The sequence below is a fragment of the Corapipo altera genome, unplaced genomic scaffold (genome assembly GCF_003945725.1).
Source record: "Corapipo altera isolate COAL_440 unplaced genomic scaffold, ASM394572v1 0, whole genome shotgun sequence".
NCBI lineage: Eukaryota > Metazoa > Chordata > Aves > Passeriformes > Pipridae > Corapipo > Corapipo altera.
The window spans coordinates 298737-315241 of NW_020884872.1; the positions used below are offsets into that span (position 1 = coordinate 298737).

The 16505-nt window shown below is 51.5% G+C and overlaps 2 protein-coding genes across 3 annotated transcripts in view; one reads left to right on the forward strand and one right to left on the reverse strand.

The window, feature by feature from the left end:
- GART (phosphoribosylglycinamide formyltransferase, phosphoribosylglycinamide synthetase, phosphoribosylaminoimidazole synthetase) overlaps positions 1 to 7862 on the reverse strand; it is a 29907-nt gene extending 22045 nt beyond the window's left edge. The window contains exons 1-4 of the mRNA XM_027634332.1: positions 7743 to 7862; positions 5039 to 5187; positions 1286 to 1381; positions 518 to 692 (exon numbers count right to left, since the gene is read on the reverse strand). Coding sequence (XP_027490133.1) covers positions 518 to 692; positions 1286 to 1381; positions 5039 to 5183 — 416 coding nt within the window. The 5' untranslated portion in view covers positions 5184 to 5187; positions 7743 to 7862. The remainder of the gene's footprint in view (positions 1 to 517; positions 693 to 1285; positions 1382 to 5038; positions 5188 to 7742) is intronic.
- Positions 7863 to 15305: 7443 nt separating this feature from the next.
- The window catches only part of SON (SON DNA binding protein), a 37425-nt gene continuing 36225 nt past the window's right edge, over positions 15306 to 16505 (forward strand). The window contains exon 1 of one of the 2 annotated variants that reach the window (XM_027634277.1): positions 15306 to 15478. In XM_027634277.1, the coding sequence (XP_027490078.1) occupies positions 15420 to 15478 (59 nt within the window). In that variant the 5' untranslated portion in view covers positions 15306 to 15419. Of the gene's footprint in view, positions 15479 to 16025; positions 16176 to 16505 lie in introns of those variants that run through there. The other variant, XM_027634268.1, reaches the window with a different exon arrangement.

Genomic DNA, 16505 nt, shown 5'->3' on the forward strand with positions numbered 1-16505 from the left:
CACAGCAACCTTACTGAGTAACACACAAATCAAACCAGGCTCCTCCTGCTCTGCCTGTGAAGGGTTTGTTCTTCTTTGCCCCACCACTGAATTCCATGAGTGTTCATTCCTGCTTTCCATGCAATAATTCACTCCTGTATCACCTGGGGTCACCTGGGTTGTACCCTGAGGAGCAGACCATCAGTTGCTGAGTAAGTCTCCAAATATACTCCTGGAGAAGAGGCCAAGAACCAGAACAGATGGTTCTCAGGCTGCTTGCTGGGTCTCCACAGCAGGAGTTTGAAAAGAAATAAAACCTGTCCTACATTCTCCTGTAAACTGAACACTGAACTGTAATTTCACTTTGGAGCAGTAGGTAAGAACCATTTCTATCACCTGCTGCACTCTGACAGTGGCAGGTGATCCTTTAAAACCTTTCCAGACGTTCCATCACAAAGGTATCGATACATCAGCAATCATTTGACTGGGTTTGGATATCCAGCACATAAAAATATGCCTCCAATGCCCAGAGCTGTACCTGTTAATGAAGCTGCAGGCTGCCTTGGGGTCAGTGAAGGCTTTCCACCTTGCAGTGGGGATGCCATGACGGTCAAAGAAGGCCTTGGAAAAGCTCTTGCTGGACTCCAGCTGAGCTGCCTTTGCTGTGGGGCCAAAACACCCGATCCCAGCTGCTGTCAGGTCATCCACAACCCCTGCAAACACAGCACAAACCGTGGTATGAACCTCCAGGTGATCTGTGGCAGTCAGGCAGGCCAAGAGCACAGGAGCACTGACTCCCTGGAGCAAGGATGTCAGGAATAACAAGTCACATACATCTCTGCAGTGCCTGTTTTCCCAGCTGGGCCCTGGCTCCATTCCTCCCTGCAACCAGGAGCCTGGGACTCCTGAGGCCCCGAGGATTTGGGAAGAGGTGACAATCCCCCTCTGGTTTATTGGATCTTTTAGCTCAAAAGCCACCATTAGGCTTTTGTGAAGGTGCCAGTGATTGCACAGGGAAAAGGTTCAAACAGAAAAATTACCAGCACGTTTATATTTATCTTTTCTCACCAAGACTCAAATGATAATTACTTCAAAACATTTGGAAAACCAAACCTGCTTTTATGACTAACACAATATCCTTCAGAAATTCATTTTCACCTCAGCACAACCCCGAGTTTCAGGGAAGGTGTCCCAGAGGATCTGCTTCCATTCCCACTGGAGACACTCGGACAGTGCTGAGAGACAACTAAAATTTCCCTTTCTTCCTAAAAGCTGAAGGCTGTGATTTTTAGCTTGTTTCTCTTACCAGCAGCAAGAGGGACCTCTGGACCAACCACCACCAGCCTGATGTCTTGATCTCTGCAGAACTGGGCGAGGGCAGCGTGATCACTGACTGGAACAGCTGGTGGAGACACAAAAGGGGTGAGATCCCATCAGGAGTGTTGGTCAGCACTGACTTTAACCAGAATATAATCTTTTTTTCAGCCAGTCTCCTCCCTCTACAGAGTCACCATGAAGCTTTACAGATGTAAGACCAGGTTGGATGGGGCTTGGAGCAACCTGGGCTGGTGGAAGGTGTCCCTGCCCATGGCAGGGGGTGGCACTGGATGGGCTTTAAGGTCCCTTCCATCCCAAACCACTCCATAATTCTATGATATTCTATGATATTCTCAGGATATTCGTGCCAGCAGGGTGTGGGGAATGAAGCAAGTGGCTGGTGGTGGAATTCCAACTCACCTATTTTCTTTTTTTCCTTCTTTTCGTAGTGCTGCACTAAACCCACCTCACTGAGACCAAGGGGAATCACAACATTTTTTTTGTACATTAAGCTGAAGTTAATTAAGAAGGACCAGTGCTGCCATTGTGGCCAAGGGCCCGTGGGCTCAGGTGGCTACAGCCATCACCTTCCCACAGACAAACATTCCATATGATGACACTGGACTGCCCCAAACTGAGCAAACAGAAGGAGAGGCTGCCCCAAAGACAACAACCACAAGGCTCCTGATAAAAACGTTACGCAAAGGCCCCGCAGCTCCACTGATTTATCTCAGATAAACAAAGCCAAGGTCTGAGAGGATGAACCCCCAGAGCCAAAGAAGGGTGAGCCTGGTGTGGATTGGCTGCTTGGGCTGGGAGGAGACAACACAACAGGGTACCATGCTGGCAAAGGGGGCACAGGATCCCACAGTCACCCAGGCTGGCAGAGCCCTCCAGGATCACCCAGTGCCACCCCAGCACCACCACAATCACCCCCAATCCATGGCCCCAAGGGCCTCTTCAACACTCCCAGACACAGGGACTCCACCACCTCCCTGGGACACTTATTGCAAGGCCTGACCACTCCTGCAGGGCAAGTTTGTCTCTAATCTCTGATCTGAACCTGTTCTGGGGCAATTTAAGGCCATTTCCTCTCCTCCTTTCCCTCGGGACATGGCAGCAGACTGGCAAACACAGTAGGAGCTGATGGGCTCCCCTGGCCAGTTTCTGGGAGGTGAAGAGAGAGAAAGGAGAGGAGCAGACAGTCAGTGCCCACTGTGCTCCTGCCATCCTGGACGGATGAATCCACAGAAACATGGAATCCCAGACTGGGTTGGGTTGGAGGGACCTCAAAGTCCACCCAGTGCCACCCCTGCCATGGGCAGGGACACCTTCCACCAGCCCAGGGTGCTCCAAGCCCCATCCAACCTGGCCTTGGACACTTCCAGGGATCCAGGGGCAGCCACAGCTTCTCTGGGCAACCTGGGCCAGGGCCTCCCCACCCTCCCAGCCAGGAATTCCTTCCCAATATCCCATCTAACCCTGCCCTCTGGCAGTGGAAGCCATTCCCTGTGTCCTGTCCCTCCAGCCCTTGTCCAAGGTCCCTCTCCAAGCAGGGAAAGGAAGAGCCTGGAATTCACCCCAAATTATCTTGCTGCAGGTCTGATCTACTCCTGACACGAACAGTGAACGTGGCCCAAGATTTCCACGATGTGGGAATGTCCTTCCAACACCCAGGAAGGGACAAATCATGGTTTTTCCTCAGGGTGTTGAGTGAAAGGGGGCATTTTTGTAGCTTAAGACAACAGCTGAACCTTCTCTGCAACCAGACAGAAGGACCCTGGACCAAGGTTTTCAAAGCTCCAGCTTAGAGATAAGACCACAAGTCCCCCTGGGAGGTAAAATGGGACAGAAGGAGGTGTCAGGGTGGTGGAGTCCATTCACAGACACACATATTTCCACCTCTGCATTCACCAAGCCATTCCAGATGCTTCTGGCACCAAAACTGTCCTGATAATTCAATCTAAATCACATATAAACCTATATTTAGTCAACCTAAATCCCTTTATTGTCAGAAATGATTTCAGGCTCAGATTAATCATGACAACTTTTATTTTTGACTTGGGTACTGGCTAGGTCTTAAAAATTTAAGCTTATTTATAATTTTAAGCTCACTTTTTTATGTTTCATTAATCACCCAAGACCCAGACTTGCAATGCTAATTAAAGGCAATTTCAGGAACCACAAAGGGAGGAAGAACTTTCAGAGCAAAGTGTTGATTATCCCAAAAAATGCCCGGCCCCCAGGGCAGGAGTTTCCCAGCCAGTGCTGCCCACACCAGCTAACAGGGCTCATGTGCTTCTGGGAAACTGCTTCCCATTTTTCCCCCTGAGCTAAAATCCAGTGACAGCACTGGAATTCCTGAGCAGGTGAGACAAATGGTTCCTTAAAATCCTCAAATTCCAGATTCTTCCTGGCTGGCTGAATTTCTCTCCCAAAGTGCAGGTGGTCCCACAGTCCAGGATTAAAGGATTTTATTGCCCATGGGGGATTTCGTGGGCCTGGCTCGAGCTCCACCATCTTCCACTGCTGGTGAAATGTTTTTTATGGAATAACAAGGTGAGAGAAGAGCCCAGAGCCTTTAAAATGACACAGCTTGCAAAAACATGCTGGAATTGCCATTCCACAGCCCAGGCAGACTGGCACTGGCTCCATTTAGCACCAGGGGAAGGGTTTTTGTTTGACTTTCTGGTCCTGTCAGGCTCTTCCTTGGGCCCTCCCCTCAAAGGCCAAACAGAGCAAAGAACTACTCGTGATACTGGGATTAGACAGAGAAATTAGGGACAAAGTTCTTTACAAAGCCTATAATGAAGCATTCCAGTGGAATTCCATACCACAGTCACCTGCTGGACAAGAACCTGACAGGACTCATTTTCCATATCCAGGAGATAACTGCCCAAAAAGCTGCTCCCATAAAACCAGGAATGCAGCAATGGATGTGTGTGATCCGTGCTCACTTGCATCCTGTGTTAACCTGAATTCCATACCTCACCACATGTTCTGAAGTGGAAACTGAAGGCTCAGGTTGTTTAAAGCCTCTGATTCGAGATTTGTTATATAAAGGACACAGGAATCTGAGTAATTCCTCCAAGGTTTTTTTTGGAATGCAGCCCCTAATTTCGGATGCTCAATTTGAAACATCTTAGGCTTGATTTCTCCAACCTAATAACTATGAAAGATTTCAATTACAGCCACTCAGAGCTTAGTGTGTTCAGCCAAGGGCTCAAAACAGGCAGTCAGTACACAGAGAGAAATACCTGAAAATAACCTGAATTTCTTAAGGTCCCTAAGACACAGGAATTAATTTGTTTTCATGGTGACAGACTATTCCTGTCACAGGCTGGGGGGATCACAGGGCTTCAACACACTGCTGAGAACACAGGAGTGAATTTAGTGGGAACCAAGCAACTATCCTGGGCTGGATTCCCAGAGGAGCAGCTTTGGCTGAATCCTCCAACCCCAAACCTAAAGAATTCGATATCACAGCTTATAAAATGAATTACACAAGTTACACAAGGCTTGGCTCAGACATTTTTTTGTCTTTGTAACTGCATCTAAAATCTACTTCACAGGCCCAAACCCTTCAAAAATAGTAACAGTAGTAGTAATAATAATAATAATAATAATAATAATAATAATAATAATAATTTCACATTCCCAGCAGTGACTTCAGCTCGGGGACTACAAGAACTTACTGGCTGAGTTATGGAATTTAAAAATGGTATATTTTCCTTGGTTTTACCTGCATTGGAAATTTTTCCATTGTCGGCCGTTCCTGCATTTCCTGGAGCCACAAACACATGTTTGACATGTGGGGACTGGGCCAACTTCCAGGCCAGGGCGTGTTCTCTGCCCCCACCGCCGATGACCAGCACCTGCTCAGCCATGGATCTGCAGGAGAGCAGGACACAGGGAAAAGAGCCAGAGTTAGCTGGGGAGGGGGGAAAAGGGAGAGCTTCACAGCCCAGGAAGTGCTGGGGAACTTCAGCAGATGAGACACACACGGAATATCAGAGACTGAACCAGCCCAGAGCACAGCAGGAACCCCTAAGGAAACCCATCCTGGGGGTTAGTGACAGTGGAAACTGCTCCTGGTTATAAAGTGTCTGGGACAAAGGAAAAACCTTGGTGAATGACCAGGCTGGGATTCACAGCCTAGAGAATCCCACAATGGTTTGGACTGGGAGGGACCTTAAAGCCCACCCAGTGCCACCCCTGCCATGGGCAGGGACACCTCCCACCAGCCCAGGCTGCTCCAAGCCCCGTCCAACCTGGCCTGGGACACTCCCAGGATGGGGAGTCCACAACCTCTCTGGGCAACAATTCCTGGAGAATCCAAGTGTGCAAAGGGCAAAGCCTGTCTGGACACAGTGTCTCTGCATGAACACAGCACTGCAGAGTTTGGAGCTCAGGGGGACCACCCCAGGGATTTTAGAGGGAGTGTCTAGAAGAGCTCTGGACACTTCCTGGGAAGGAAAAGCTCCAAGCAACAAGACAAGGAAATAACTTCCAGCTCTGGCTTTCTTTAGGAGAGAACAACCATGAGGCAAACACCAGGGAAGAGAGGTGCCATTAATAAAGAGGATCACTGACAAGGTCTCTCCCACTCCAGTGGGTGTTACAAAAGCACATCAACACTCTCCTGGCCTGTGGAAGTGGGGCCATGAGCAAAGGCTGCGATTTCACGACAATTTTAAGCTGTCAGAACCTTTCCAGCAGCTGTGAAACAAAATGGTCCCAAACCTGAAGTGGCCCCTGTGGGTTCTGCCCTGCCCAGTGACTCCCTGGGCACACAGGGCTCACCCTGTGTGCTCAGAGCTGCTCTGAGCTGTGCTCCCTCACACACACTGACTGCTGGCTGTGCCCTCCACACATTTACTGCCAGGAGGGGCCACTCACACCGGGAAAACCCCCGGGAATTCAGAAAACAGGAAAGAAAGAGAAAGGACATGATTTATTAACTAATTACATATGTCCTCATTTGGAGTCAGAATCATGGAGTTAGTCTGGTTTGGATTGGGAGGGATATTAAAGCCCATCCATCCCACCCCTGCCATGGGCAGGGACACCTTCCACCAGCCCAGGTTGCTCCAACCTGGCCTTGGACACTTCCAGGGATCCAGGAGCAGCCACAGCTTCTCTGCCCTGTGCCAGGGCTCCCCCACCTTCACAGCCAGGAATTCCTTCCCAATATCCCATCTAATCCTATTTTCTGTCAGTTTGAAGCCATTCCCTGTGTCCTGTCCCTCCATCCCTTGTCCCCAGTCCCTCTCCAGCTCTCCTGGAGCCCCTTTAGGTCCTGGAAGGGGCTCTCAGGTCTCCCTGGAGCCTTCTCTTCTCCAGGTGAACCCCCCCAGCTCTCCCAGCCTGGCTGCAGAGCAGAGGCTGTAGGAGCCATTCCCAGGAGGAGGAACAGAGCCCAGAGCAGAGGTTTGGACACCAGGAACACACCGTGCCCCTGATGTAATCCCAGCACATCACACACCCCCGACCCTCCCCTCACACAGGGCACTGACCTGCCCTCGTGGCCAGGGCTCCAAGGTGAGCTCAGACACAGGAGAGCAGGACACACAAAATGCACCTCAGAAAAGGCAAAAAACCCCAACAAAACCCAACACATTTCTAAGGGAAAAGCAGAAATGATCAAAAGCAGATTTTCAGATAAGACAGGGATGTCACGTCAGCTGCTACAGCTTGACTTGGATAAAGCTGCTCTGATAAGGCAAAATATCTGGAGTAGGGAAAATACCCAGGCAGAATAAAGCCAAAATCAACCTGAAGAGAAGGATAAGATACAGAACATTAACACTGAGTCCTTCACTATCATATAATATCACTATAATATCATATCACTACCATATCACTACCATATGATGTATCACATATCACTATCATAGCAGAGATAAAATTCAACAGTAGTTTCATGCTGGGGGAGAGAAACAGGTTTCTAATCAAGTGTTGGACAAAATACACACGTTGCAACATTGAGAAATGTTTTAGCTACAGAACTCCAGGATGACTTGAAATTTAAAAAAAAACCACCTTGGGCTAGAAATGATCAGTTCTGGTGTAGATATTTGGGATATTATGCTAAACCTCTTTTATATTACAAATCAAGAAAAAATTGAAGATAAAAGAATAAGGGATACAGCAAAGGGATGAATTAAAGACAGTAATAGGAATATTAAAGAACATTAATCAGCTGTCTCCTCCACTGAAGTTAAACCAAACATATTGTCAGTGGAGTCCAGAGACAGCTGCCATTATATAGTAATATTTATGGCAAATTTTTATCAATAATAAGTTGACTTATACACAACATAATTATGTGGGGGAGAAAAAAAATAGAACTTTTGACTCTTAAACTTTTAAATTAAAGAAAAAAAAAATTGAAATTTAAAACTTTCCAAGTGAGTGATGGGAAGGCAGGGCGAGCCCAGACTTACTGTGTGCTCCGTGCAGGCTGGGCAGGGCAGGACCCGGGAGCTCAAAGGGAACAGGGAGCAGCAGCCCCTGGTTAAAATGTGCTGCCCTGGCCCAACATTCCCGCCCCACTGCTCCCACTCCAGCAGCCAATGGCCAGGGAACTGCAGCCACTCCAGCTGGGAACAGGGGACAGGAACCTCCTACGAGCGGTGGAGGAGCAAGCAGCAAAAGCTTTGCAGAGCAGAAGCTGCACATTCTGCTGCCTCGAAACAAAATAAATTCTGTCCCATCCCAGCTACTTTTAAAACTATTCACCAACCAGTCTGTGAACAGTCTCTTGTTATCTAAAACCGAGGCTCTGCATTGTTGCTGTAAATAACAATGACCTGTGTACATGAACAGTATGAGAGAATAAGGTGTATGGTGCAAATTATCACGGAATGGTTTGGGTTGGGAGGGACCTTAAAGTCCCTCCAGTGCCACCCCTGCCATGGGCAGGGACACCTTCCACCAGCCCAGGGTGCTCCAAGCCCCCTCCAACCTGGAACTGGACACTTCCAGGGATGGAGCAGCCACAGCTTCTGTGGGCACCCTGCCCTGCAGTGACATATTCTAACACCACTGTCAGCTGAAAACACATTAATAACATACAAAGTTTGATATGGGAGCAAGGAGACAGAACAAGCCAGGCCTCCTATGCCCAAATAATATTTAATCACTTCAGAATAAAATGTGAGTGAAAAGTAAGTTTCAGATGTTTGTTTCGAGGCTCCATGTTATTGGTGCATCCCACCATGGTATCCAACTTTTATTTAGGAGTGTGGCTTGAGAAGAACTGCTGGCAATCCCAGTTTGGGAGGCTCGGATTTAGCAGCTTCTTTTCCGTGGAGGCCCCTCTGCTGCCCAGCAGGGTCTGGCTTTAAAAGTGAAAATCCCAAGAGGCAACATTTCTTTTTATTTCTGTCCCTGATCCAGGAGTCAAAAATTTGTTATCAAGAGAGCTAAAGCCCAGGTAGAAAGACAAGGTAAATATTTACTACTGTGAGAACTATCACACACCCAGGACTTCTGGGAGCAATTCCTTAAAGGTTCCAAACCATGGGATGCAATTACCTTTGGCAGCCATCGTCTGCTTTGGTAAAGGAGGAAGGAATGTTTGTTTAAAAGGTGTCTCAAAATAAGGAGCAGTGACATTTCAGGAAAGGGGCTGTTAGTAGGTCCGTCTAGGAAGGGAGAACAGGGAAGAAGAAACTAATCACTCCAAGGATCCAAGAGGGGAGGAGGCAAGGATAGAGTGAAGACAACATGATTCCCAGAGCTTATCCCAGAGGTTGCCAGGAGAAAGTCTGCAGGGAGGAGCAGCAGCCCAGAGACCTTTATCCTCCAGGGCACGTGGAGTCACCGACAATCCAGGTAACTCTTCCACTCCAGCAGGGCCTGTGGGGCAGAGAAAATCCAGTGAGGAAGGAAATCCCAACAGTCCTGAGGGCTTTTTACCAGCCTGACTCCTCCAGGAGCCACGGAGAGGTCTCAAACACAGGGAGCACTGGGATGAGGCCACTCAGGAGCTGCCCCTTCCCTGTGAACATTCCCAAACTGGCCTGAGCCCAAGGCTGTTACACCCAGCTCCCTGGCTGCATTTATGGAGAGAACTCTGGAAGGAAACACGAACTCCTGAAGCTCTTATTCCCAAGGGGCAGCTTCACAAGGGTGGTGCAAGTCACCTAATCAGTTTATCTCGATTGGGTGGAGTGTTTTAATAAGGCAGTGCCTTATCACCTCACCCTAATTACAGCAGTGAAAGGTGCAATCAGAATCAGATCTCTGCACTCCAGCACAAACACAAAGGCACCCACTGCTGGCACCTCACTGCTTCAGACAGTGATTTATTTTTTTTAATTAAGCTGCAGTGCTGTTGGTTTTCTCTGTGCTCCTTCATATCCTCACTTCCCAACACCAGGAATCAGGAAACCTGATGCAGCATTCAAGTTTCTTCAGACCAAGGACACGGTTCTTGCCCAGTGTCTTAATTCAAGGCCAGGCTGGACAGGGCTCTGGGTAACTGGTCTAGTGGAAGGTGCCCCTGCCCATGGAATGGGATGAGCTTTGAGGTGCCTTCCAACCCAAACCAGTCTGGGATTCTACGAATTCCACCCTTCTTGGAGCACAGGCTGAAAAAGAGCCCAGCAGTGACAGCAGTGACCCAAACACAGGAACCCAAGCCCAGTGTCACTGTGAAGGTTCAAACCCATGACCCCCAGCCCTGGAGAGGAGCTCTTATCACCTGGCTTGGGACCAAAGGACGAGGTTCACTCCTCCCCCCTTGGAGTCAGGCAGGGAAAGAAAATAAATGAATTCTCACAGGGGACAGGAAAAGCCCCAAACTGGGAAGGGCTGTGCAATTCCCACCCCATCCTGTGCTGTGTTTCTACTCCCAAGAAGCCACAGCTGTTTATGTGGGTTTTTTTCATAGACCTCTCATGGGCTAAAAGAAATCAAAAGAAGGGATTGGAGAAGAACAAGAACTTCTTCCTCCCAGCTTCCACTCCCTCCCAGGATCCTGCCATGCTTTCCTTGGGTTCCAAGCTGGCCCACAGCCGGGCCGTGTGGTCCCAAACCCCATGGGCTGCTCCCAGACCTCCTGCTCTCTGAATTAATCCAAGGGCTGAGTCACTCCTTCGGAGCCCCCTGCACATTCCCAGCACCCCCAGGGCTGGGCACACACGGGGGGAGCTCCTCAGGGAGTCTGTGCCAGGGGCTGGAGCCCATCCAGGCTCGGGACTGCACAAGGTTCAGCCACTGCGGTTTCACAAGTGGCTCGTGCTGCCCTTGGCTGGAGCAGCTTCCCATTGGTCCCACCAACTCCTCCACCTCCAGGCTCTCCCTCCCTCTCCCTCCCGCGTGTGCCAGGGGTCACTTGGATCAGCAGTGTAACGCTGGAAAGCTGACACCACAACAGGAGCCAACCCAGCAAAGCAAATACATACGTATGGATATATAAAGGGGATCCTCCTGTTCCACCCTAGTGAGCTGAACTGGCTCCCTGAGGGATGGAGGATCCCTCTGGACAAGGGAAGCAGGAGCAGAGGGCGGCCAGGGAGGGGGAGAAGAGCAAAGCCAGCTGTGCCCTGCTCCCTGGGATCAGCGGGATTCATGGAGTGAATTCACGGACCACAACACATCCTGACTGCTGCAGATTTACCTTCTCATTCCCAACTCCCACCCCAGCCTGTTCCCCATCACAGGGAGAAATCCAGGAATGAGGGACCGGGGAGGGTCAGAGCTCCACGTCTCCCTGTGGTTTTCCCCCCCATGGCTCAGTTTCCAGAGGGAACTCCCCGTGCCAAGTGTGCAGGGACAACAACAGCCACGGCAACTGCACCTGCAAAACGGCCACAATCCCACGGGGAACTGCAAGGCCAAGGCAGGACCAGGCTCATCCCGAAGGAAAACACGGCCTTTGAGAACCCCAGTGCCGTGAGGGGTTGGGAAGCAGCTCAGAGGCCTCCAGAACCTGGTGGCAATTCTGATTCTGAATTAGAGCTTTGGGTTTCAATCAGCTCCTTTTGCTCATGTGTTTTATTTAGGACAAACCCCTGGCTCTCGCCTGGCCACACAGAACCATGGAACTGGTTTGGGTTGGAAAGGACCTTAAAGCTCATCCCATTCCAGGTGTGATCCTCCAAACAGCTGGAATGGGCATTTTCCGAGGCAAAACATTCCCTCAAGTTTTGCTGCTAAAAATAAATAGGATCATAACGTTTTACAACCACCCCCAAAGTACTAAATTTGACACTTCAAAGGATGGATGCTGGAAGTGCTCAGTGTTTTCCACCACAGCGAGGGGGAGAAATACCCTTGAAATGCCCTTTCTGTTTTACCCTTTCAGTTACACACAGAACAGTGAAGTGAGTATTAATTCTGCTCATTAATCCCAATTATCTACCGCATAAATTAAAAATTTAACAAAAGAGAGGGCCGATGTTCAAGTTGGTAAAGCCCCCAACTTTGCAAACAGCAGAAGAAGAGCCCAACTGAGTCAAAGTCCAAAAGGAGGGGTTTGAAGTTTAGTATTTACTTGAAGCAAATATTTCACCACTTTTTCAAAGCCAAACAGAGCAGAAAGAGAAAAAATAAGCTGTTAGGGACCACATTTCCACATGCCCCTCCACTATCATGGGTGAAGACACACATAGTTTGTGTATATAGATTTATGTATACAAATTTATGCATATAAATATATATGTGTGTGCACGTGTATTAAATATATGTGTGTATATATACACATATAATGGCACATAAAGGCATACAATAGCTTATTCACATATATATAAATACATACATATTCATATATATTCATATACACACGTTCATATGTATGAAGTGTGTGTATATACACACACACACACACACATATATATATATATATATATGAATAAGCTGTTATGGATCATCTCAACATGACCCTCCACTGCCATCAGTGCAGACACATGCTCTGTGTATATATAACATACACATATATGCATATAATGGATATATATTTACATACAACATCATGTCTATGCATACAATGGCTTATTCATGTATATATGTACACATATATGGATTAATGAGGCGTTAGGAACCGCGTGTCCACACGCCCCTCCACTGCCATTAATGCAGGCCCACGTATGTATACACACATACAACAGCTACATATATGTGTGTACACACACATATAACTGCATATATTTGCATATAACGACTTATTCACAGGCAGATAGACAGATAGATTGATTGATCGATCCATGGGTGCAGGGATGCCAGGAGGGGATGCCATGAGGAGGATGCCATAAGGGCCGTGCCAGGAGGGCCAAGCCCTGAGGGGGATGCTGTGAGGGGACACTGTGAGGGCCATGCCGGGAGGGGATGCCGTGAGGGGACACCGTGAGGGCCATGCCGGGAGGGGATGCCGTGAGGGGGATGCCATAAGGGCCATGCCGGGAGGGCCAAGCCGTGAGGGGGATGCCGTGAAGGGGATGCCCCGAGGGAGATGCCGTGAGGGCCCTGCCATGAGGGCCATGCCATGAGGGGATACCATGAGGGCAGAGCCGTGAGGGCCATGCCGTGAGGGGGATGCCGTGAGGGCCATGTTGTGAGGGGGATGCTGTGAGGGGATACTATGAGGGCCATGCCATGATGGCCACGCCGTGAGGGGATACCGTGAGGGGATGCCATAAGGGTCATGCCATGAGGGCCATGCCGTGAGGGCCATGCCATGAGGGCCATGCCGTGAGGGCCATGCCGTGAGGGGATGCCGTGAGGGCCATGCCGTGAGGGGATGCAGTGAGGGGATGCCGTGAGGGGATGCCATGAGGGCCATGCCGTGAGGGCCATGCCGTGAGGGCCATGCCGTGAGGGGATGCAGTGAGGGGATGCAGTGAGGGGATGCCGTGAGGGCGATGCAGTGAGGGGATGCCATGAGGGCCATGCCGTGAGGGGATGCCGTGAGGGGATGCCATGAGGGCCATGCCGTGATGGCCACGCCGTGCGGGCCGTCCCGCCCTCCCTGTCCCGGCGCGGGCTCCCCCGGCCCCGCCGGCCCCGCTCGCCCCCAGCGCGGCCCGGGGAAGGCGAAGGGCAGCGGCACCCACAGCCCCCGAGGGAGCCGCGGCCCCGGCGTGGCGGCGGCATCACTTACTGCGCTCCAAGGGCACTCAGGATCGGGGAGCCATGGCCCGCCCGCCGGGAACTACAGCACCCAGCGAGCGCCGCGGCGCCGGGGAGGAGCGAGGGAGGGCGGGCCGGGCCGGGACAGCCCGGCTGCCTGTGCCACAGGAACCGCTCACCGAGGCCGGGGGACCCGGGCCGGTAACCCTCGTGGGCCTGCAGGGTGCCGGGGTTATTTTCCCCGTCAGCAGAGTCGCCTCAGAGGGTGATGCTCTGGGAGGGCTGTGCGAAGATGGGTTTTGTCTCGGATTTTGTCTCTGTATCCCTTTAAATACCGCATAGGAGCAACTCCTTAGTCTGCCCGACGCTGAACTTTCTGCTTAATGAACCCAAAAAGTGTTGGGCAACGTTTAGTCCAATTTAGCGTTACGATTGTGCAACAATACCGTTAATAAAAGCAGATTTCATCCATAGTTCTCCTCCCTTCAAGAGCTATAATGTGAAAACCTCCCTGTTCTTCATATATTATTAAATAAGGTTTAATAAATATTTTTGCATATTTAAGCACACCTCAGACTCTTGTTTCAAAGGGAACAGTCAGATGAATAAAGGCTCTAAGTAGGATTGATGACTGCTTTTAGTGAGGCCCCGTAATGCTACAAATGGAACATTAACAGCAACAAATTGGTCCTGACAAGATGAAAGTAAAATATTTAATTAATGTGAAAACCACCTGACACTGAAAAGTGTTTAAATAAGGGGAGTTTATTGAGCGGGCAGATATGGGAGGGCAAGAACAGTTATTTTCCTGTGGGGCTGTGGATCCTCATGTGTATGAGGAGGGACTTTTTGGAGTTAGCATCTTATGTTCATTTTTAAAAGTCAGAAGGAAACACGCAGCACACACTAAGATCCTTCTCTGGCCTTTTTTTGCCACCTTCATGATTTTCCTTGTACAGATCATTTGCATGGGTAGGCCATTTGCATCAGAGGAATCTAAATAAGTCTGAAATTGTTCAAGTGAAACACCTCCAGTCTTTAGCTCATTAATACTAAAAATTACTTACAATATTCTCCTAGTAAATCTAAAATATATCAGTGTTGGCATGGCATGAACAGGCAAAAGGACTTCTTAACAAAACTGGTTTCTATTTTAAATGTAATAAACCACGTGTGACATAAAAGTAAACAAATTGATCCAAGTCTCTGATCCGTTATTTTTCCAAAGTCAATATTATGGCAGAGCAGCAGAACACGGTGAAGAATTATGCTGCTTTTAAAGGGCCTTGAAAGTGATTATCAAACGATACTGGAGGCTGACGTTGGAAATAGAGACCCCAGCAGCAATTAAAGGGTCTGGAAAGTGATTATTAAAAATTATTGGAGGCTGATGTTGGAAATAAAGACCCCAGCAGCAATGAAATAGTTATATCAGGATGGTTTGGGTTAGAAGGGACCTTAAAGCTCATGTAGTGATGACCATGGGCAGGGATGCCACTCACCAGAGCAGGTTTTGTGGTATTTTACATTTATTTCAGGTCAACTAAGCCCCCTAAGTTCCTACTCCAGAAACCGTGTGTGGGAAGAGTCTTCTACCCGTAGGATTATTCACTTTTACAGGGCTGAGGCTGTTTATACACAGATTTAACTAAGAACTATTTCCAGGCAGCACTGAGGGGTCCTCGGGGTGGTTGTTCTCCGGGCAAACTCATTTCGCCGTGTTCCAGCACCTCCAGAGAAGCCCCGTCTTCGCAGGCGGGCAAAAGGCGCACTTTATTCCCCCCCCCCCCCCTCCGTTTTCCCCCCCTTTGTTCCTTTAATTTTCGCGGCCCCGGCGCCAGCCCCCGGAGCACATGTGCGTGTCACCGCCGGGCCGAGGGGGAGGGAGCGGGCGGGCGGGCGCCTCTCGCATGGAGCCGGGGCTGAGGGCCCCGCGGTGATGCAGCAGCAGCGGCGGCGGCAGCACCGCCCGCGTGCGGGCACAGCCCCCTGAGCGCCGCCGCCCGCCCGGAGCACACGCGGGGCTCGGCCTCGCTCCATGGGCACCGATGGCATCGCTGCCGCCCGCGCCCGCCGCCGCGCCTCAGCCCGCCATGGCCCAGGCCGGGTGAGTGGCGGCCGCCGCGAGGGGACGGGACGGGACGGGCGGGGGGTGTGCGGGACTCGGCACCGGCGAGCGGCGGCCGCCGCGGCGCCTTTCGTTGCCCGCCGCGGGGCCGCGGGGGCTCGGCCGCGCCGTACGGGGCGCGAGAGGGGCCGCGAGCGGCGGCGGCGGGGGGGCCGTGTGTGTGTGTGTGCGCGGGGAAGGGTCTGTGCGGGGCGGGCGCGGAGCGCTGGGGAGTACGTTAGACTGGTTTAAGCGGGGCGCGGGGACGCGTTCGGCGCGGCTTTGCCGCGGCTCTGCCGAGGGCGGCGGGCGCGCAGCGCGGGGGGGGGGTGGCGGCGGGAGCGCCACAACATGGCGGCGGCGGCTGAGGGGACACGAGACCTTCTTCCCCCCTCCGCCGGAACCCGCCGCCGCTCTATGGCCCCCGCGCCGCGCTAGAGCGGCCGCCCGCGGCCCCGCTCCGCATCGCCCAATGGCGAGAGCGCTTACGGCGAGCGCAGCCAATTGCGAGGCGGCTTACAGCGAGGACGTCAGCGCGCGCCCGCGGGCGCGGTGCACTGTGGGATGCTGGAGGCCTCGCGTCCGGGCAGGAAGGAAGGGGGGGTGTCATGGCGACCAATATCGAGGAGATCCTTCGGTCCTTTGTGGTCAGCAAATTCCGGGAGATCCAGGGCGAGCAGCAGCAGCAGCACGGCGGGTAACGGGGCGCCGGGGGGCGCCGGGGAAGGGCGCGGGGCGTTGGGGGGCCGGCCGGGGCCTGAGGGCCGTGTGTCGGCGGCAACATGGCGGGGCCGGGGGGGCCGCGGCCGAGCGGGCGCCGTGAGGGAGGCACGGCCCGGGGAGGAGGAGGGACTGTGAGGGGACCCGCACAGCCGGGTCCGCACGGGTCCGGTGCTACCCTCACGGCGGGACGGCCGCCCGTGCGGTTTGTCCCACTTGCGGCTGAGCTCGCCGGGTTTATCGCGTGAAACAGGGAAAAGCTTGGGAAGAGCGAGGAAAAGCTGGAGGAGAGCGAGATGTGGGTATT